This window comes from Phalacrocorax aristotelis, chromosome 13, assembly GCF_949628215.1.
Source record: "Phalacrocorax aristotelis chromosome 13, bGulAri2.1, whole genome shotgun sequence".
NCBI lineage: Eukaryota > Metazoa > Chordata > Aves > Suliformes > Phalacrocoracidae > Phalacrocorax > Phalacrocorax aristotelis.
Genome location: NC_134288.1, coordinates 10,106,640 through 10,128,551, shown reverse-complemented (window position 1 = coordinate 10,128,551; position 21,912 = coordinate 10,106,640). Strand labels below are relative to the sequence as shown.

The 21,912-nt window shown below is 54.9% G+C and overlaps 3 protein-coding genes across 3 annotated transcripts in view; 2 read left to right on the top strand and 1 right to left on the bottom strand.

The window, feature by feature from the left end:
- Positions 1-10,514, bottom strand: part of LOC142063926 (tyrosine-protein phosphatase non-receptor type substrate 1-like) — a 29,918-nt gene extending 19,404 nt beyond the window's left edge. Inside the window, exon 1 of the mRNA XM_075108341.1 lies at positions 9,127-10,514. Within this exon, the coding sequence (XP_074964442.1) occupies positions 9,127-9,199 (73 nt within the window). The 5' untranslated portion in view covers positions 9,200-10,514. The remainder of the gene's footprint in view (positions 1-9,126) is intronic.
- Positions 10,515-10,821: 307 nt separating this feature from the next.
- Positions 10,822-13,100, top strand: LOC142063927 (tyrosine-protein phosphatase non-receptor type substrate 1-like). Its single transcript, XM_075108342.1, has 5 exons — positions 10,822-10,984; positions 11,338-11,688; positions 11,955-12,269; positions 12,404-12,751; positions 12,851-13,100. The coding sequence occupies exons 1-5, from the start codon at positions 10,906-10,908 to the stop codon at positions 12,952-12,954; spliced, it is 1,197 nt and encodes a 398-aa protein (XP_074964443.1). The 5' UTR covers positions 10,822-10,905; the 3' UTR covers positions 12,955-13,100.
- An 853-nt stretch (positions 13,101-13,953) lies between these two features.
- Positions 13,954-21,838, top strand: NSFL1C (NSFL1 cofactor). Its single transcript, XM_075109091.1, has 9 exons — positions 13,954-14,113; positions 14,957-15,054; positions 16,530-16,604; positions 17,800-17,965; positions 18,308-18,400; positions 19,035-19,144; positions 19,597-19,734; positions 20,241-20,405; positions 21,453-21,838. Exons 1-9 carry the CDS (start codon positions 14,012-14,014, stop codon positions 21,613-21,615), a joined length of 1,110 nt encoding a protein of 369 aa, XP_074965192.1. The 5' UTR covers positions 13,954-14,011; the 3' UTR covers positions 21,616-21,838.
- The last annotated feature ends 74 nt before the right edge of the window (positions 21,839-21,912 follow it).

The window sequence follows — 21,912 nt, the reverse complement described above, 5'->3', positions numbered from 1 at the left end:
TCGGCAGCCACATGCTGGAGCATGGGGCTGTTTGCTTTGGCCCTGTTGAGACCAGGTACATCCATTGCTGCCTGATCCAGCACTCCCAGCTCTGCAGGCCTGGGGCCATGCTTGTCCTGCTGCTGGGGGGCTCGAGGAAAATGCTTCTGCAAGGGGTTTGTATTGTTTTGTCTTTTGGGTTTTTATTTTGAAGCTGAAGGCAATAAAAAACACAAGGATTGATTCTCGCTCTGCAGGATCCACCCATGCTCCTGGTGACTGCATCAGTCCCAAGGGTCTGGCCTGGCCTGGATAAGGAGCTGCAAATCAGAGCTGTGAAATGCTGCCATCCTACCCCGGAGGTGAAGCCTCAAGGCTGGCGGGGCTGGCATGGCGCAGGGCCAGGTAGCGGGGCCAGGGGCCAGAGAACTGCTGGGGCCATGGAGGGGGATCATGGATTTAGAGGGTCTGTGGGATGTCTAACAGGTTTAGAAAATATTGCCTGGGATCATCTACTAGCAGTGGTGAGCAGAGGTATCTGAGCTGAGGCACACGTCGGCACCAGCTGATGTCTGCTGAGGGGGAATTAATGCATGTGGGAAACCTGTTCTGCATGTGCATGCATTTGCATATGCGTGCACATACACACATGTACATGTGCGTGCACGTGTGCATGCACGTGCAGCAGCTACAGCTCTGGGACGAGGCTCCAGGTGTGAATGGGACTGTTGGCCCAGTGGTGCTGCAGGGTGTCAACTGTGCACAGCCCCCAGCGGCTGCCAGCTCTGTGCTGGGTCTTGGGTGCCAGGAGGGAACCCTGAGAGCCAGCAGCAAAGCATCTGCCCTGCAACGCGCACAAGGGACGCTCCAGCCTTTGTTGCACTGCAGCCCTTTAACAGCAGCTCCTGACCGCCAGGATTAATGATATCCACCCAATTAGCTGCTGCGAGCTCTGCCTAGCCTGAAGGATTAGCAAATGAAATCATCATCCCAAGGCGTAAGTAGTTAACACTCCTAATTAGTCATCGTGTGAATCCTAACCCAAACACTAACCCAGGCACAGGCAGCCGGCCATGGCAGTGCTGTGGACAGGGGCCTGCTGCTGCCCGCCTGGCCGGGGCTTCCCTCAGCTCCTTGAGACAGGAGCTGTTTATGGAGAATTTGCTGGGCTAAGGGATATGTTATTTTTACACGTTGCCATAGTTACCGATACCATTATAAAATTAAGCCTGAACCTTGTGGAAGACATGGATCTGTCAGAAGCAATTATTTTAGTGAGCGCATTGTTGATCCCGCCACACTGCCCACCCCGCAGCTGGCAGCGAGGGGCTGAGCCCAGCCGGGGCGATGGAGCTCCCTGCCGAAAGCTCTGCAGGGGCCACATCCTGCTAAAGGGCACATTGCCGAGTTGAGGCGCCAGGCAGGCTGCTGGAGCACTGGGCTCGCCTGGCTGCACCGCACTGGGAGCCACCGGCGCCGGCACAGCCCCTCCATGCTGGCAGCACCATTGGGCATGTCCAGGGCGAACAAAAGCCTACTGAGAGCGCGCTTTCAGCCTCCTCCGTCGCTCTGTCCCACAGCGCCTGCTTTCCCCCTTCTCCTGCCTCTCTAAATATTTTTTCCCTTCCCTGCACTTCTCTTCAGAGGGACACTTGTGCCAGGTTCGGGCCCTGCCAGCGCCAGGGCTGCCGCCAAGCACAGACAAGCTTTAAGGTTGCTCCATGCCGGGAGGAGCAGGGAGCACCAGGGACCCCCGCAGCATCCTGCCCTTGCCGGCTGACAGGGATGCCCTGTGCTACCCTTGGGAGGGGGAGCCCCCCAGAAGGTTTCCCCATCCTGAGCAGCAGCCCCTGGCTCTTTTCCCTGGACATAACCCACCTGGACATAATCCCCATGATTGTGTACAGCTCACTCTGGGCATGATGCACATGTGGATGCTAGGGGGACCAAGACCACTCCAATGTGCCACCAACAGTTGATCCAACATGAAGAGCCCCAGGCATCCCCAATGCAGGCAGGATACCCCTCCTGCCTGCCCTGGGACCCAGTCTTAGGCACTGGCAGGACCAGCTGCTGCAGCTGGATCCACTCTCCCTGTGCCAGCTCTGGAGGGTGATTGTCCCTGAGCAATGTCCCATCAAACACCTAAAGCACGAAGTGAGTCTTTTTTAAGAACCGGACGTTCCGGTCAGTCCCATGGTCCTGGAAATCCCTCTTTAATCATTGCCAGAGTCTTGGCCTCCATGACATCCTGTGGTGAAGGACCACATGGGCCAAAGGAGTGCTGGGCACAAAGGATTTCCTTTCAAATGTGTTTGACACATTCATTTTCACTGTCTGCAATAGAAGAGATGGGGAATGGCTGGAGGGCATCCCCCAATCTGCCCCATGCCCCCTCAGCTCCAGGGATTTAATGAAAATTATTCCAGGTTGGGCAGAGAGGTTCCCAATAGCAATCGCTGCAATAGCACAACCTCCTATTAGACACCAGTGAATCCACATGGACAAGCAGCATCCTCCAAGCACCTCCACCTCTCCTCAGCTTAAAGCCCTGGACTGCAGCCTGAGGGTCCTAGTTCACTTCCCCATGGCCGCAGGGCCAGGCTGTGCTTGGGGGGGCTGGAGAAGTCTCTGCTGTGCTGGTGAAAGCCCTCACTACATCAGGAAACCAGTGGGAGGATGAGGCTGGCAGTGAGGCTGTGGCACCGAAACAGTTCCTATGACAACCCCAAATCCCAGACCTGTTTATCCCCTTTAATAAAAATCCACAATAACAATGAAACAGGAGAATAAGTTTCAATAAGTAAGACATGAAATAAATCAGAAACAGCATAAATCATGTCACCGTTTTACTTCAGCTTCGTTCCTTTCTTTCCAAGGAAAAGCCTGAGAACCGGGGAGCTACAAATGGGTGAGCTGGCAGGTTTGAAATTGGTGTGAGCAGGGTCTGGCCGTGCAGCATCGCAGGGCTTCTCCCTCCAGTTCCTTCTCCTGGCAGAAGTCCAGCCCGGGGCAGCCAGCAGCTGCAGACCACATGACATTTCCTGGGGACATTCAAAGTGTCCCTGAGACCCTCTCGTCCTTTCCAACACCCTCAAAGCGCACCAGCTGTTCCTCCAGCTCCTCGTGCTGCTCCCCATTGGTGTCCTGGCACAGCATACCTATAGCATCATGGGGTCCCCATGGGATCACAGGGTCCCCATAGCATCATGGGGTCCCCATGTCATCACTGGGTGTCTGTGGCATCACGGGGGCCCTGTGGGGCCCCTGTGGCATCGGATTCTCTTGGACCCATGGCTGTTTGTCTAATGCTGATGTGCAAAGGAAGCAGCCACCCTGAGGATGGGCTTGTGGCCATCCCGGTCTCACAGTAGCAAGGACAGGGATGGGGACAGCGCAGGAGCACAAGGGCATCTTGGACAGAGACAGCCAGAAACCATGGCCTTGGCTGGAGCCACTGCCCTGTCAGGGGACAAGCTGGAGCAATGCTGGCTCCTGGGAGACGCAATAGCCTCTGGGCACCCATCACTGTGACAGGCACTGCTGGTGTGTGGGGTCTCTGCTTCTCACCATGAAGCATCCCAGGACAGGGCATGAGGCGTTTATCACCGTCTCTCCCCTTTTCTCCTTGCTCACCCCTGGCTCCAGCACAAGCTCAGCTTTGTCCTGCCCCCCCTGCGAGCACTGCCAGCCCTCTCCTGTCACCCAGGACACCATCCTCCTGCTTCAGCCAGCCCCAGGTGCTAGCTGAGACGATGGTCTCCCTCAGTGTTAATTAAATCATTTCTCCCCCTCCCCTTGCTGGCAGGGCTAGCCCCATCCATCATGCTCTCAGGACTAATTGCTCCCTATTATTCCATGTTTTCCATTGGAGGCTCATGCTCCCTGCTGGGTCTTTGCACAGCCCGTGCCTTCCACATTGGCTCCCTGCCATGGCACAGCATGACACAACACAACATGGCATGGCATGCACCAGTGCCCTGGCAGGCCCTGCCAGCTCTCTTGTGTTGGCACCTCCAGGAGCCATTTCCCACCTCCCGGGGCCAGGAGCGGAGCAGATGCCGGAGCAATCCCTGAGCACCCCCTGGCTCTTCCCCAGCTCCTGCCTTCTTCCTCTCCCTAGGACGGAGGTTCACAAGGGCTCCCACCTCGGCGCAGTGCAGCTCAGCTTCTCCCCAGCCCTTTTGGTTGGCTTTGCCATCCCACAAGGTCCCAGCACCGGGCTTACACACCATGGGGAGGAAAAGCCCAGCTAAACCCTCCCACAGCACCCACGTGCAGGTAGCTTCTCACCACGGTAGGGGCCACTGCCAGGCCTGTTTGCCAGGACACACTGCCACGGCTTCATCCACTCCACTGCACCCTTGCCACTGCTCGCCACCTCCCTGGCGTGTCCGTGCACAGGGTCTGGCGCTGGGACACAGCCCAAACCCCAGCTGGAGCTGACATGTCCCCACCCTGACTGGGACGCCGAGCCTCTCCCCACTGGCTGTCCAGCCGCTGCCTCTGCTCTGCACTGCAGCGAAGTTGCCTTTGCTTGGCCCCAGCTGTGGGCAGGAGGAGCACAGTGGGTACCAGCCCTGGCATCGTGCCGTGCGCGCCCCAGCCATTGCAGCTCTCGACCCAGCACAAGTGCGTGCATTTCTCACTCAAGCACCCAGCGGGCGACTCGGTGGGACGTGACACCCAGCAGCACCAGGAAACCACTGCGGATGAGCAGTGAAACCCCAGTTCCCACATCACCTGATGCTGCCCCTGGCGTGAGGTGCTGCCCCCCCAAGCAAGGTGCTCCCCAGCGCGCTCCTACCTTCTGTCCGTGCTCGGGCGCTTGTTTGTGCTTTCACTGCCAGCACACCCCAGGCCGGTAGCTTAAAGGATTTTCCTATAATAACAACCAAATCCTCCCCTGGGCAGTAAGCCGCAAACCTGGGCCCTTTCCTAGGTACAGAGCACTCCACAGTGCTCTTCTTCTTGCTGCTTTGCATATGTTTGCATCAAACTGGATTTCCTGCTCCAGGCCAGTGCTTCTAAAGTCCTAAATCCCCTTGAATTTCATTTCCCCTCACTGCAAGGTCTATCCCGGTTTCCATCTCACCCACGTATTTTACAGTCCTGCTCACAATCCTGACATGAGCTTTCCGCAAGCTTCAGTGTCGTCCCTGTGCGGAGGGTGGGCAAACCCTGTGTCCTGCTTAGAACAGCTGCTGCCACAGCCAGGAAATGAGCCACTGCCTGGTGCAGCTGTGGCTCTGCCCAGGACCCAGCACTGCCCAAGGCTTCACCCCAGCACCCCATGCCACAGCCCCTCACTGCTGCAGAGGGGGCCAGGCTGGGGCCAGGTGCTGCGGGTGGCAGTGATGGACACCTGCCCTGGCACACTACCCCCTGCCACCACGCTCACAGGGGGCTGAATGCCCCCAAGCTGTCCCCAAGAAAGAAATGACCCAAAACTGTCCCCAGGTCACATCCCCTGGAGCAGGAGGTGCTTATTCAGTCATACAAATGAATTTCAGTACTGGGTCCTCTCCCCCCTCCCCCTATAACAATTCTTTCCCCAGGAGGATCTCTGCCGACAGACAAGGCTCCCCTGGGTACACACACGCTGCTATTTCACAGTGTCTTGTTTCGCTTCTCTTTTTTGATTTCACAGTGAAAAGCAGATAAAGTTGGAAACCAGCAATTGGAGCAGCTTTCAAGGTCACAGGCAGCAGCAGCAGAAACAGCAGCTTCCTCTGCCTGAAAAGCATGTTTTGCCCTTAGCCCATGCCTGTGAAGGGGGGTGTTTGCTTGTGGTAGCACATAGTGCTGTGGGAGCACCTGCTGCCATGGGTGGGTGCATCTGCACCCATCGTGCTGGCGTGCGCTCAGGTGCTGCAGTGGTGCCTGGTGTGGAACGCACGCTCTGCGGCTTCCTGCCACCGCCACGCTCCGTCCTCAGCTCCCGGCCTGCTCCCCTCGGAGGTGGGCACTGAGCACACGTGCATGGAGCAGGAGATGTGCATGGAGCAGATGTGCACAAAGCAGACGTGCATGGAGCAGATATGCATGGACTGGCTGGGGCCGGAGCAGCAGATGTGCACGGATCAGGGAGAAGGGTGGAAGGGCTGGCTGGTGCCAGCTGCCCTGATTTCACCACAGCATCATAAACCCTGTTCCCAAATACTGGCCTCCTCTTTGGGAGGGCATAGAAAGACAGGCGAGGGCTGGGCCTTGGCCCCTGAGCTGCAGCAAAGTGGCACCAAGGGCTGTCCTGAGAGCTGCAGAACTGCCCTAAGGGTGGTCAGAAGACACAGGTTTGGTGGGAGCCAGGCAGCCACCCTGCCTGGGGAAGCTGCTCGGGAGCAGGGTAGGAGGCTGCAGCTGCCCATGGGGCTCAGCACGAGCCCAGCAACAGCACAGGGTGAGCTGACATGAGCCTGTGGAGGCCACAGGTCTCCCAGGACCCCATGGGACCGGCACTATTGCTCTTGCTCCGAACACAGCAGGACTGGATGGCACAGCTGTTTATGAGGATGGCTTTTATGAGGATGGGCTTGGTGCAGTGACAAGATAACAGAAATTATGGACCTGCTGAGCCAGGAAAGTGCTGGTGGTGTCCCATGCTGGTGGAGAGGTGTGCATGAAGTCCTCCTGGTGTAATCAGTGCAAACCAGCTTGCACAAGGCAGAGGTGCTCAGCCTCATGGTCTCATCCTGTATTTGAGATGGCTTCTGGGTCCTGGGAGAGCTGCTGCCAAGCCCCGGCATGGTGGGTCTGGCCCTGAGCCTCACCCAACACCACTGGTGAGATGGGAATGAATTAGGGAGCTTTGCCAGCTCCGAGCACAGTGTGTCGAGCTTGAACCAGGGTGTGCCATGCAAACAGAACCACTTCTTTATTGTGCCCTACAGAAATGTCCCTGCTTCCTCACCCAAAACGGGTTCTTTGGCCTTGCAGACTTCTGCGCCACACGTCACTTGGCAGTGACCCTGATGCTGGCATACTCAGAGCAGGCTGCGCTGGGGCTCCTGCTGTGCTGCGGGGCCACGGGCAGTGGCTGGAGATCGGCATAGTGGACATCATTGTCCTCCTTGCTGCTTTGCTGCAGAAGTGCACACAAACGGTGAATACTGTCACAAGAAAAATCTTGAAAAAATAACCCTAATGGCAGGTTCAAGCCAGGATGGCAGTGCCATGGCTGCACAAATGGCCCCACACCACGGTGCAGAGCATGCTGAGACTGTGTGCAGGCAGCTGCTGCTCACCCAATGCCTACCCTGGCCCCAGAGCCTTGCAGAGTCCCTGTAAGCTGGGACATCAGCACGGGATGCTCTTCCCCATATTCACAGCTCATCCTTACCTGGCTGGGCAGATGTGAGGTCCCTGCATCCAGAACTGTGCTGCTGGAGGTGAAGGATGGCCATTAGAGCTAAAGGAAGCCAGGTCCCCTCCCCAACCCACCCAGCACAGCCCTCAATTCCCCTCCAAATTTACACAAGGCCCACGCTGAAGGCAGAGGAGAGGAACAACGTGCTGTCTGTGCACCTGGGCCTGGCTCAGACACCACAGTGAGGGGCTGCAGGGAGCTCCCAACACTGGGTGCTCCTCACCACACACTTCCATGAAACACAGAAAGAAGCAATGCAGCGCAGCAATGCACCTGTGAGTAAGGGACCTTTTCTGGGGAAAACTACTGCTCCAGAGAGAGAGGAAACCAGGATAAGGCAGGTGTGTAAGGTGTTTCGCTCACCTTGCTGCAAAAGGAAGAGGTGGTGGGTACAAACCTGGGGGTGCCAGGGCTCCCTGCAGAGCACAGCAGAGGGACGGGTGAGAAGCTGTCCATGGCCGCCGGCCTGGCCAGGCACTGTCTCTCTGCCTTGCCTCTGTGCTTCCTCTTGTACATGTAAAGGGTGATGAAGAGGCCGAGGAGGAAGCAGAGCACTACAGCTGCAGCCGCCATGCTGGGAACCAGGGCTGAACCTGTGGAGACAGAAGGCAGAGTGGGGAGAGGGTGGTGGGTGGGGGGGCAGTGAGGGACCCCACCATGGGCAGGGCAGGGGCTGTGGGATGGGGTCCCCGGGATCAGTGTCCCATTGGGCTGCACTCACCGCGCAGGGACACCACCGTGCCTTTCCCACATTGAAACACCTCATCACCATGTACCAATTTGCGGATCTTCACACAGTAATAGGTGCCGGTGTCCTCAGGGCGAACATCCCTGATGAGGATGCTGAAGTCCGTGTTGGAGTCACTCACCACCCTTGTCACACGGGGGAAGGAGCCCTTCTGATCATAGACTGTCTTGTTCCCACTGCCCCAGCCCTTCAGCCACACCACGCTAGAAGGGTAACTGCTGTAGGACACAGTGCAGGTGAGGTTGAGTGTCTCCCCCACTGTCACCACCACCTTGTCCTGGGGCTGGTGCACCTCAGAGTCCTGACCTGCCTGGGCATCCGCACCTGGGTACAGCAACAGAAGGGTAGGGGCTAAGCGATGGAGTGAGGCGAGGGCTTGCTCCACTCACTCCAACCGCACAGGCAGAGTAACCCCAGCTTCCTCCAAGTTTGCAGCAGCTCAGCTGAGAAATACCCCTGCATATGGCAGAGAAAACTGCAGGCACTGGAAGCAGTGGAATCCAGGTTCAGAATGAACAAGGGACAAAATTACATCCCCTGTCGTTGTGTTTTTAACAGTAGGTGCTGCATGTGTACAGAGTCTAGAAAGGTACGGAAGGAGCCAAGGGGAATTCACACAAGGAAAAACTCTTGAGTGCTGTTAAACGTTAACGTGCAGCACTGTACAACACGAGCCAGTGTTACTGGGCCTCTGCGAGGAGCAGGGTTCACAGCCCGGGACTGTGTGCAGCCCCCAAACCCCTCTTGCCCAAAGCCCCCTGCTACCTTCGGCACCAGCTCAGCAGGGCGCGGCGCCGCACACCCGCCCGCCTGGCCCCCGCCATCCCCGCACAGCCCAAAAACGAGGGTCGGAGGAGGAAAGTCCCCCCCCACCCCCACCCCCCGTCCGGGCTTCAGCTTTGCCGATCCGCTCGCGGTAGCGATCTGCTGCGGCGGCCGGGCCGTCGCCCGCCGCCCCCCCCCCCGGGCAGCAGGGGCAGGGAGGCGGGAGAGCTGGCGGGGGGCTGCCGCCGCCGCCCCGCTCCCGACTCACCCGAGAGCCGCAGCGGGAGGAGGCTGAGCTGCCCGAGCAGGAGGTGAGCCGCCGCAGCGGCACGCCAAGCCATCGGCACTGCCCAAAGTTCGGGCGCCGGCTCCGGGAGAAGGAAAAGGAGAAGCTGCGCAGGAAATGGAAGGCAGCGGCGCGGGCTGTTAACGCTTTGGGTGCCTGGCCCGGGGCGGCGGGGGTCGGCGGCGGGGCCGGCCGAGAGCTCGGCCGGGCTTCACCCCGCGTTGCGTTAATAGGTGAAGAAATTTGGCAGAAAATAAAGCGCCTTGCAATCCAGCTGGTGCTCGCATGTCGGAGGGGCTGGGTTGGCGGGGCTTAGATTCTGAGTGATCCCAACGCAGCACTGTCAGTCCGCGAGGGATTCGCTAACAGGACCATCGCTGCTGGTGCCGTCGGCCCAGTAACGCTTCCCGGCCAGATTCACTAATCGTCCGGTTTATTGAAGCAACAGAAATACAGGTTCTTATCGGATTGCCGGTGATAAATGCGCTGCCTGCAAAGCACGGGCAAGTATAAAGTGCTAAAACACAAAACACAAATTAACAAGCTTGTTCTCTAAATTTCCCGGGGGAATCACTCGGTATAACCAAGCGTTCCAGTCTTGCCCAGTAGGCATCCCTATGGGGGAGAAGACAGGTCCAGCCCATCGACTGATCCCCATAGCCTGCGATGGTATCTCCCCTAACATCCCTCTCTCTTGGGGTCATTTTTATACTCTTTTATGTTTAGGTGGAGCTTAGTGACTCTAGTCATACATACTTTCGTTATTGATTGGTGTAGAAATTTCTCACTTTGATTTAAAGGTATAGACTAAGAGAAATTCAGAGTGCATGCTCAGTGAGGGGTGGTCATACCTTGCAGGCAGGTAACTTTGGGATGGAGGTGTGTATTTTAGTATTATAATGAGGTTATAATGAGCAAAGTTCACGCACAGGGCATGATGTTACTGCGCTGGTCCAGGCACTGTTCCATGGTTCCATCCAGCCCCCGGATCTGCAGTGATTTATGGACGAGTTTGGCCAAGAAGCCTTCGCTTCACTCCCTTCTCCAGTTATCTCCCTTAGATTAGGACGCTGAGCTCCCCCGGTGTTCCTAACATCTAAAAGTGCAGGTGCAGTTGCTTAGGGGACAATCACTGAACCCATTTCCAGCATGCCAACTGCATTCCAATCTTGAAGACAACTTTTATAAAATGTGGATATAACTTTAGCCTCAATAATTTCAAACTCAATAGTTTCACCCCCAGTAATAATTCCCCAAAGAGCATTATTCCGTGGCTCTGTCCCCCTGCCCGGTTTGGGAAGCCGGCCCCAGTGCTTGCTGCAGGCGGGCTCCAGTGAAGCCCCGAGTGAGCTCTGCACCTGAGGCCCACCGGGGATGCCAGCCCATGCCCCGATCCTGCTGGTAAGGGCTGGGTGCCCCCACAATGGCCAGGGGTGCCGAGCTGTGGGCTGGCCACGCATGGGGAGCGTGCCAGGTCGGGGCTCCTCTCTCTTGCTGCCCGGTGCTGGTGGCCATGGCTCTCCCACGGGGAGAGTGGGACTGACGTTGCTGGCAAGGACCCACCTCGTGATGCAAGATGGCATCAACACTGTGGGAACTGGCTGGGACTTGTGCAAGGGGTCCCTGGAGGAACTTGGCCAGCGGTGAGCCTCTTCCTTCCCCTTTGACTGGGAGAGAGCCCAGCACCCTGCTGAGTTGAGTCAAGCTGAGCCAAGCTCAGGCAAGCTAGCCAAGCCGAGCTGAGCTGTCAGGGAGTGGGACATGGGAGTCACCATGATTCCAGAGATGCAAGCGCTGCCTCTCGTCTGCCTGATGCTGCTCCTGCTCTGGAGAGCCCCAGGTGAGTGGGGGTCCTGCACAGCCCCAGTGCCTTTCCCATGTCATGCTCCCCCACCCCGATGGCATTGCAATCCTCTCGTCTCTGCAGGTGTCTGGGGCTCTTCTCTCACTGCCTCCCTTCCAGCTTTGCTTTTACCCCCAGCCAAAGCGTTTGTTTTACTCCAGCACTTCCAGGGATACCGAGCCCTCCCCATCCCACAGTCACCAGCAGTTCTGGCTACCCCAGCGTCAAGGGACAGAGACGTCTCTCTGTCCCTTACTGTGGGCTCAGGGCTGGGGGCCTGGCAATGCCCCGTGCTGTGCCCTGGCTCTGAAGCCCCTTGTCAGCCCCTACCCTTCTGTTGCTGTACCCAGGTGCGGATGCCCAGGCAGGTCAGGACTCTGAGGTGCACCAGCCCCAGGACAAGGTGGTGGTGACAGTGGGGGAGACACTCAGCCTCACCTGCACCGTATCCAACAGCAGTTACGCTGCTCCCGTGGCGTGGCTGAAGGGCTGGGGCAGTGGGAACAAGACAGTCTATGATCAGAAGGGCTCCTTCCCCCGTGTGACAAGGGTGGTGAGTGACTCCAACACGGACTTCAGCATCCTCATCAGGGATGTTCGCCTTGAGGACACCGGCACCTATTACTGTGTGATGTTCCGCAAATTGGTACGTGGTGATGAGGTGCTTCGACCTGAAAAGGGCACAGAGGTGTCCGTGCAAGGTGAGTGGGGCTCCCAGAGCAGCTCCCGGTGGGAACCAGCTCTGCTGGGAACAGCCCCTGGCACAGCCCGGCCCAGCCCAGCCCGGTGGGCTCCATTCGGGGCGAGTGGGGATGGGGAAGGGGCTCAGGGAGCAGCTCCAGCAGAGGATCCTGTGGGCTGTCCCCGGGTACATCTATGTCCCTGTGGGAAACCCCGCTCCCTGCAGCCCTGGAGCCGGGTGGGGTTGGCAGTGTCTGGTCTGAAGACCCCACGCTTCTCCCTGCAGCCAAACCCACCCACCCGGTTGTGTCCGGGCCCAGCCGCAGAGCGAGGCCAGGGCAATCGGTGTCCGTCACCTGCGCAGCCGGAGGGTTCTTCCCCCAAGACATCAGTGTGAGATGGCTCAAGGATGAGGCCCCAGTCTCAGCTCAGCAGCCCCACATCACCCCTGGGCAGACGAAACCCTCCTACGAAATGTCCAGCACCGTGACGATCACGCTGCGGAAGGACGACGTCCGCTCACAGGTTGTCTGCGAGGTGCAGCACCCCACGCTGACGGCCCCGCTGAGGGGGATTTACGAGCTCAGAGAAGCCCTGCGAGGTGAGGGCTGGGTGGTGACCAGTGCTTGGGGTGCCCAGCTCCTGTGGGGCTGTGGGTCCTGGGGAGGGGACAGGGCACCCTGCGGGCAGCATAGCCGGGGGATGCCAGGCACCAGGAGCTGCTTCTCTTCCCAGTCCCTCCCAGTGTCCGTGTGGTCGCTGACCCACCAAGCCCCGTTGAGGTGAACAAGACCGTGAACTTCACCTGCCACGTGAAGGAGTTTTACCCGAAAGATGTGGACATCACCTGGCTGGAAAACAGGATGGAAATGAAGGTGGAGAAGATCCTCCAGCCGGTGGAGACTCCCCAGAGCTTGTTTGAGCTGAGTTCAGGCCCAGTGGAGGTCAATGCAACGGAGGAGAAAAACGGGTCTGTGTTCACCTGCCGGGTGGTGCACGATGCCCAGGACACCGTCAGTGAGATGGCTACTCTGTGGATCACTGACCCAACCAGGGAGGGACTGAGCAATATGTCCCCACCAGGTAACTGTCTGTGAGAGCTGCTGGGTCCCCATGGTGGCAGGGGGCTGTGGGATGCCTGTTCTCAAGCCCTGGCCACTCACGTCCCCTGCCCCACCACAGGTCTTAACCTCCTCGCCAGCCTTGTCTTTTGGATTGTCATCCTGCTGGAGAAGGGTCTCTTTGGTGGCCTCCTCATCTTCCTCTTCAAGCGTGGGAGGGCATGAGGACTGAAATGCTGGGGATAACGTCCCACCCTGCTCGTGTCAGCCCTTGGTTCTTCGGGTCACGGTGTTGGGAGGAGGTCCCAGGGCTCCGCCACCACTAGCTTTGTCATGTATACCTCAAAATAAATGTGCCGGGATCCAGGGGATGCCCTGGCTGCTATTCACTGCTGTTCCTGGGCTCTCACCCCTGCCCGGGGCACTGACCCCACTGCAGTCCACCTTCCCGTGGCACCCCTGGCTGCACTGCCATGGCACTGGTGCACATGTGGCTCCGGGCAAACAAGGCTCTGCCAGAAGAGGGAGCAGGACGTGTCATAGAATCATAGAATAGAACCATAGAATCATTAAGGCTGGAAAAGACCTCTAAGATCAAGTCCAACCATCAACCAACACCACCATGGCCTCCTAAACCATGCCCTGAAGTGCCATGTCTACATGTTTTCTGAACACCCCCAGGGATGGTGACTCCACCACCTCTCTGGGCAGCCTGTTCCAGTGCCTGACCGCTCTTGCAGTGAAGATATTTTTCCTAACATCCAATCGAAACCTCCCCAATGCAACTTGAGGCCATTTCCTCTCGTCCTATCGCTTGTTACTTGGGAGAAGAGACCAACCCCCACCCCACTACACCCTCCTTTCAGGTACTTGCAGAGAGCGATAATGTCTCCCCTCAGCCTCCTCTTCTCCAGGCTAAACCCCCCCAGCTCCCCCAGCCTCTCCTCATCAGACTTGTTCTCCAGACCCTGCCCCAGCTCCCTCTGGACACGCTCCAGCACCTCAATGTCCCCCCGTAGCGTGGGGAGCGGGGGGCAGCCGGGCAGCGGCGGCGCTGCAAGCCCGCCGCGGGGTTGGGCGGAAGCGTCCCGGTGCTGGGCGCTGCACACCGCGGCCGTGGCGCGGCGCATGACACCGCCGAGCCGCCAGGGGCCGCTGTGCGCGGGGCCGGGCTCTGCATGTCTCTCGTCGCGTTTCTGCCCGGCGGGATTCGGCGGCGCACACGGGGCGGGGCGGGGCTGGCGCGGGCCCCGGCGGTGTTTGGGCGCTGCACCGCGGCAAGATGGCGGACAGGGAGGAGGCGCTGAGGGAGTTCGTGGCCGTGACCGGCGTTGAGGAGGAGCGAGCGCGCTTCTTCCTGGAGTCCGCCGGCTGGGACCTCCAGGTAGCCCCGTCGCCGCCACCCCGCTCTCTCCGCCCTCCCCGTCGCCGGCTTGGCCTGCTGAGGGGTGGTCTCGGCGGCGGGGGCGAGGCCGAGGCCAGCGCCGGGCGGGGACCGCGGCCTTGGAGGCCGTCGCGGTGGCGGCGGCGGGAGCGCCGGGCCGGCACCTTGGTCTCTTGCGAGCTCAGGCCTCTCCCGGCGGCCGCTCCCTAGTCCCGGCCCGCCGCGGGTCCGTGGGACGGTTGCTGCCGAAGCCCCTCCTGGTTCTTTCGTTAATTTGAACATAACTAACTTCCAGCGCGGGGGGAGGAAGCGGAGGGGTTTGAGTTTTGCCGGGTTTGCGTAGGTTTTCTTTGAATGCTGGCGTGGTTGTTAGTGCTCTGCTGCCCACGCTGTCAGCAGCAGTCCCAGTACCCCCAAATTAAGGGGGAGATCGTCCACCACTCTGACCCTCTCCTGTCTCTTATCCACCCCAAACGATTTGCCTGTGTTAAACTCTGAGTCTACTCATGGATGTTGCAAAAGTGGCTGTTTCAGAAGAGTAATTTTAGCATAACCCCTGTGGAAATATTGCAGAATAAGGGCCTCCAGTCAGGGAAGTTGCTCTGACACACCTGTAGTGGTGAATGTCCTACCATAACAGAGCCAGACATTAGAAGTTGGCAAAGCCTCGTCCTTGCTAGGACCTCCAAAGGGAGAAATTACATGATGTGTCCTTAGTGTTGATGTGCCTTACGAGGTCCGACATGATGGAAGCTTCAGCTGTGTTATTTTTGTGAGTTTTTTTTCTATTGTTCTGGAATGTTTGCTCTCATCCTGAAAAGCTCCTGCCGTGCTTCTTTCCAGATTGCGCTTGCCAGTTTCTATGAGGACGGGGGCGATGAGGACATTCTGACTCTTCCCCAGCCGACGCCCAGCTCTATAACCAGAGGCACTGCAGCCAGGTGAGGAGGGAGCTTCAGCTTGGGCTGTTCTGTTTATCAGTTGCTTCTAAACCTGACAGTGAAAACTATGTAAAAATGCAAACTGTCTTTAAAGCATTGATGTAGATTAATTTTCAGGAGAAATAGTTCTGCATTTCAATCTGTTTCGCCTCGTATGGCTCTCTAGAAATTGTGAAAACATCAGCATTGCAAGCGCAGATGTTATTGCACAACCAATCCAAAGATCAGTTAGGACAACTTGCCTCATTGTCTTCTAACCTCAAAAGACAAATCAAGTTTTTCCTGAGGAATTGGTTGGTGATGCTTTCATTTGAGTAGATTGTATCTCCACAGGAAAAACATTTTCTAATTTTGTGTGACACCTGATCTGATCAAATCGAGCATTTTACACAAAGAAGTTAATTTTGCCTTGCCAAATCCCTGTGCTGTAGTGAAATACTGTCCAGTTTTAAAGAGAAGGAATTACTAACTATACCCTGAAGGAAAAGTGCTCTCAGTTCAGGCTTGGGTGAGTAAAATCCATATTGCAGAAGAACCCTGTTGCAGGTTGGATCACAGTTAACAGCCTCAGCAGAAACAGTGAGAGGGGAAGGATGTGGAGGCTGGACTGTCATGGGGCCTGGAAGAGAAATGTGTGCTTGGCCAGGTTCGGAAGTGGCAGCTCTTTGAAAGAGGCAACAAAATCTAGTACGTGAGCGAGGAAGGTGACTGAAGACTCACGACTTGATGTGTCTGCAGCCAGCGCCTGAGCCTCCGTCAGTGCACCTGCTGCTGTTTTCTGTTGGTGTGGTTGGCAGAGAGGTCTAAGAGCTTGGTTCACCTCTTGGTTACTGTCGTGGTTTAGCCGGCAGCTCAGCCCCACACAGTCGCTCGCTCACTCCCCCACCGGTAGATGGGGGAGAGAATCAGAAGGGTAACGCTCGTGGGTTGGGATAAGAACAGTTTAATAATTAAAATTAAAGGAAACAACAACAGAAATGCAATGTAAAGGAGAACAATGAGAGGGGCAAAGCCCTGGGGGAGGGGGGAAGGGGGGGGAGAGGGGGAACGAACCGCTGAAACAAACCGCCCGTGCCGCAGCCGCTCGCCGACCCGACGCCGCACCGCTTCCGAGCCGCAACTGCCCCCCCACCTTAATATACTGGTCATGGTGTCACATGGTATGGCATGAACCTGCCATTGGCCAGTCGGGGTCAGCCGCCCCCACCACGGCCCTGCCCCTCCCAGCCCCCCCCCGCCACGCGGCAGAGCGCGGGAAGCTGGAAAGGTAGCCGACCCCCACGGGGAGGAGAATTAACCCCTTTCTCAGCCAAAACCAGCACAGTTACACCAGTGCTGACCTGTCATTTCATAGAGTAATGACTTGGTCCTTAAAAGTAGAACAGGGTCAACCTAACTGCTGTGTTCAGGAGGTTTTGTTTATGTGGTTGAAATGTGTCATGAGGCTGACATACTTCTCTGGTTGACTTTTGCAGTGACCATAGAGTAACATCGTTTAGAGACCTTGTTCATGCGCAGGAGGATGATGATGAAGAGGAGGAGGGACAGCGGTAAGTTTTCAGTTAAAGACTTCAAACCTGTGTGTGTATCCCTGCCTTTTTGTGATGGGCTACCACTTGTGTACACGTGTTTTTAAAAAGCAGATATATGTCAATACATAATTCTGGTAGTGAAAAATCTTGGGTTTGGCGTGGAAAGGTTGGTCAGTGCAAAGTCTGTGCACAAGCACATGCCGACATGGCTGTACAAGCACCAGTTTTCATCACTGAATTGTGCTGTTGAGAGAAAGCCTGAGGTAGGATGTGGAAGCCCTTGGCTAAGGAAAGGAAAAAACCCAAATCATCATTTGTGTCCGTAAAGAATGGAAATGTGGGAATAATGCAGGGATTGGGTTTTTTTCTTCTTGGGGTTTTGGGGTGGTTCTTTTTTTTTCTGCTTGGGGTTTTTGGTTTAGGTTTTTTTTTTTGAAGAGCTGCTTAATGGTAAAGTAATGGAGCCTGGAGGTAAAAAGAAGAATGTAGGTCCCCTTTCCAATGGGAACATGGCATACCAGCAAGAAAGTCATCTACGATGTCAGCCATAAGTAGTTAAATACCCTTAAGGTCAATAAGCAAGGTAAATTGCATGGAGTTGATGTATCATAAGGTGGCTCCACCTAGGTGGACTGCGTGGTCTTCTGCAAACAGACATGAGCTTGCTCTGTAAGTGTTACAAGCCAGCTGGAAGCTAATAAACCCAATCTTCCAGAAGTGCTTAATTGCACTTCGCTGACTGGATTAATTGCTTCCAGTTCAGATCCGTCCTGTGTGTGGTGATCTCTGTGTGGCATGAATGTGTGCCTTCCCCCAAAATACCCGTTAGATTTTGCCCATCTTCTTCCATCTGATAAGTCAGAGACTTGCTGGAAGTCTTGCTGAGCTTGGTAATACAGCTGGTACTAGCATTTGAAACAGAGCCTTGTCAGTCTAGACTGTTTCTCTTGCTAGGTCTGAGAGAGTTGTTATCACTTTATTACTATTGATCAATGGATAATTTTACAATAACTGACATGAAAAGAAAATTTCTGTAGTACAGGAGCTTAGAAGTAGCTACAGTAGGAGATCCACTGGTAGTTGATAATATTTGTAGATCCAAGCTGTACAAAAATGAACTGAATCCTGATATAAAACTACTGGGTCCTGTCACATGCGTCTCCTGGAGAAGCAGCAGTCCAGTCTTACCCAGAAGCTGTGTGCTCTCTGTTAGGTTTTATGCAGGCGGCTCAGAGAGGAGTGGACAGCAGATCGTTGGTCCTCCAAGGAAGAAGAGTCCCAACGAGCTGGTGGAGGATCTGTTCAAAGGAGCGAAGGAGCATGGTGCAGTGGCGGTTGATCGGACGGCCAAGAGCGGTGGCGAGACTAGCAAGCCTAAAGTGAGGAGTGATGAGTTCTTCTCTGTTCCCCGTTTCAGTTAAGGCTCCCACCCTGACAGCTGTTCGGTACTGTGGAGTCCTGGAATTATCTTAAAAGGACAGCTAAGTCTGGGCTCCTCTCTTAGTGCAGCTCCAAGTAGTGTGTCACAGTGGCAAGAAAACCCACTTTCTTGTGGCTTAATTATTAACTTGTTCAAGCTGGTTGCTGTGCCTGCAGGACAATAGATGTTGCTGATGCCACGAAGTCCCCCTGTTCATCCGTAACTTGTTGGGGAAAGGGAAGTGAGCTGTCTTGGGTTTGTGTCATTCTATAACCTCTTTGCCTGCCCCTGTCTCTTGCAGCCTTTCGCAGGGGGAGGGTATCGCCTCGGGGCTACTCCAGAGGAGGAGTCTGCGTATGTGGCAGGAGAGAGGAGGCAGAACTCTGCTCAGGATGTGAGTATCTCTGTTCTGTTTTGTAGATGTCACCTGAGGGACTTCTCTGCTATAGCTACACAGCTTGTGAGCCCAGAGAGTTATAAAGCTTGATAGAAATTCAAGAGGGCAGAAGTATGGTAAATCCTGCTTCTTGAGGGATTTCTGATTAGAGAATAGTAGACGCTTGGGTCTCGGGTAAGCAGTTTTCTGATGAACTTGAAGAATGAGTGTTCCTTAGAAGTGCAGACTGTGAAAAATAGTGTGCAAAGAGCACTGGGCGATTAACTCTTCTTTATCCACTGGAGAGGTGTGGAGCCAACAGCATCAAGGCAATATCCTCTCATGCTTGGTTTGTGAACAAATACCCGTCTAGGCCTTGGTGGAAGCTTGGTTTAGGCTTCTTGCCTAGCACACTCTTGGCTCTTCAACCATATTTATCAAAAAGGGGTCTGTGGTGCCACCTCCTAGGACTTGATGCACGACCATTACATAGCCAGTGCTTTTGGTTTTTCCCTCAGCCCGGAGGAACCTTGCTGGAATGTCTTGTGCAGCTTGAAATTCCTCTGCCAGTCAGGAACTTTTCACTTTGTGTCTGGTTATTGTTCTACTGAGATGCTTCAGTGAGGCTGACTTTTGTTTGGGGCTGCTGCAGGTGCATGTCGTACTGAAGCTCTGGAAGAGTGGATTCAGTCTGGACAGCGGAGAACTGAGGAGCTACCAGGATCCATCCAATGCCCAGTTTCTTGATGATATCCGCAGAGGGTATGTAGCAAGAGGGGAGAGAAATAACAGCTGTTTTCTGAAACAAGCGTGTTTGGAATTCAGGATGCCGAATCAATGGCACATTTCACCTGTGCTTTCTTGTAAGAGCTAGATTCTTAATATGGAAGCTGTGGGAGGGCAGACTTGAATATTTACTTCAGATAAATGGGAAATGACCTTGGTTTGTATGGGGCCTTAAGAGTTCGAAGCAAACAAACAGACTTTCATATTTGGGCTGAGAATTTCTAATGCGTCATGTCACTCCAGGTGAGGGCCAGGGAAAAGTAATCTGTAATTTGTGCCTGTTAGTGGGGATGTGTGCATCTGCCTTGTTATTTAAGCAAGAGCTCACTGTGATTCCTGAAATTCCAGAGCTCTGTGGCTGGCACTTTTTCTCTGCACTTTCCTGACTTGCGTCTTCAGGCAGCTGCTTTAGGACGCTCTCTTTGCAGGGAAGTCCCGGCAGAGCTGCGCAGGTTAGCACGGGGTGGACAAGTGAACCTGGATATGGAAGATCACCGTGACGAGGAGTATGTGAAACCTAAAAGTGTCTTCAAAGCTTTTACTGGAGAAGGACAGAAGCTGGGCAGGTGAGAAGACAGCGCTGGCTTGCTCTGTGTTTGATGTGAGACAGTCACTCAAGAGTTTTGCTAGGTTGAGCCTTTTGATTGATCTTTCTGAAGAAAAGGCATGCAGTGCCTATGCTATGTGAGGTGTTCCTCTAAGAGAGGGAATGTGGCTTAGTGGTGTGTACTGTGAGATGGCTCAGTCTTTCTGTGGCAGGAGGCGGATCCCTAGTTTGGAACCACCGTGGTATGTCATGTGCTTCCAAGTTACGCTGCCCCTGTTCCTGTGGGTGTGTGAAGACCCCTGGTGTGGTGCCATAGAGGAGGTGGTAGAGGTGAAGTTCTAGACAAGGTCCTGCTGACTAGCTGACTCCCAAATTCTCACTTTGAACTGGCATTGGTGTCGCTTGACTAGGAACCCTGGCAGCTGGGCCCAGTAGGCAATAAGCTCGCTGCCTGACTCCTGGCACCCTGCAGTCAGGTGAATTGTTTGGTTTTTAACAGCTCGCCTTGTGTCTCGCTGTTCTCAGCACTGTGCCCCAGGTGATGGGCACCAGCTCGCCAGCCCAGCAGGCAGAGAATGAAGCCAAAGCCAGTTCTGCCATCGCTATTGATGAGTCGGAGCCAATCACCAACATCCAAATCCGGCTCGCTGACGGTGGGAGACTGGTCCAGAAGTTTAACCACAGTCACAGGTACAAACACAACAGGAAACACAGGTTACTAACAGGGGAGGCCTAAATGACACTGCAAACTGTGCACAGATGGAGCAGATGTTAAAACCCTGCCTGGCCTGCTAAAGGGAGCTCTGGGAGTCCTTCTGTATAGGTGAACAGGAATAAAACTATTATGGGGTTTTAAGGCAGTCATTAACTTTTGGAAGGATAGGATTTGCTTTCCAAATAGTGATGGATTATAGTCAGTGATACTGCACCTGGGAGCTTCAGTATTATCAGCATAACTTTCCTTAATGTCACCTGTAAAAAACCTGAATCCTTTCTAAGGGCTTTAGAAACTGTCAGATAATTAGGAACTTGGTTCAGTTATTCTGATTCTCAGTTCAGACTTTTCTACTGGGCTGAATAGAGCACCAAGGGGTGCTCTTAGTGCAGTTCAGTTCCCTTGGATGAACAAAGCTGGCTTTTATACCCTGTTGCTCCGTTAGACTTGTCTCCTGAAGTCTTCTTCACCTACCTGATCTCAGGGAGCATGGACATTTGTTTATACTCGTTCCTCCAGTTTCTATAAGAGAATCAAGAATCATGCAAAAAGCTACAAAAACCTTCTTCTATGATTGGGTGCAGGAAATAGATCCAGTGTTGCTGCTGCGGCTGGTCTTGGGAGTTTAGATCATCTAGATTATGCTGTGTGTGATGAGCTCGGCCACTTATAGCAGCTAGTGTCAAGCCATTTGTTAATCTGTTCACCTTGAAGGGTTCAGAAGCCCTCCACTTCAAATAGCCGCCTGACAACGCAACTGTTGCACTTGGGCAGTGTAAAAGAACATTTAGCAGAAAGTCTTTAACCTATAAAGCAGCTTGGTCATTTCACTAAATGGGAGCCTGTGGAGGAGTAGGTTAAATCAGAATTGTCTGGCTGTGGCCTCTACTGTTAGCTGAAAAGCAAGTGCAGCGGTTGCAGGGTTGCATGCTCTGGAAAGGGTGAATTTAGGCTGTTGCCGTGCGCTTTTACAGGATGTTCAGTAACAGGATCACCCTTATGTGTTTGATGCCTTTGGACAGGATCCGTGACATCCGGCTCTTCATAGTAGATGCTCGGCCAGCAATGGCTGCCACCAGTTTCGTCCTCATGACCACCTTCCCAAATAAAGAGCTGACTGATGAGAACCAAACCTTGAAGGAAGCCAACCTGCTCAATGCTGTCATTGTTCAGCGGTTAACATAAAGGAACCCACCTCTCGCCACACGCCTGCCTGCAGCGCGCATGTGTCGTCTCGTCCTGTGCATGCACCTGTGCTGTGCAACACAGGCTCACATCTACTCGTAGCTCTGGGTTCTTAGGTCTTGGTTGGACTCTCTTCTCTTTAGTTGCATTTGCCATGTTTTTTTTTTTGTGATGATCAGTGGACTTTAAAATAAATAAACAAAACGAATCCATTTTGAAAGGAGCTGCAGCCTATTGTGCCACAAATTCTCCCAGGAGAGTTCAGTTACCTTTGTGGATTGTGTTACTGCACTCTGT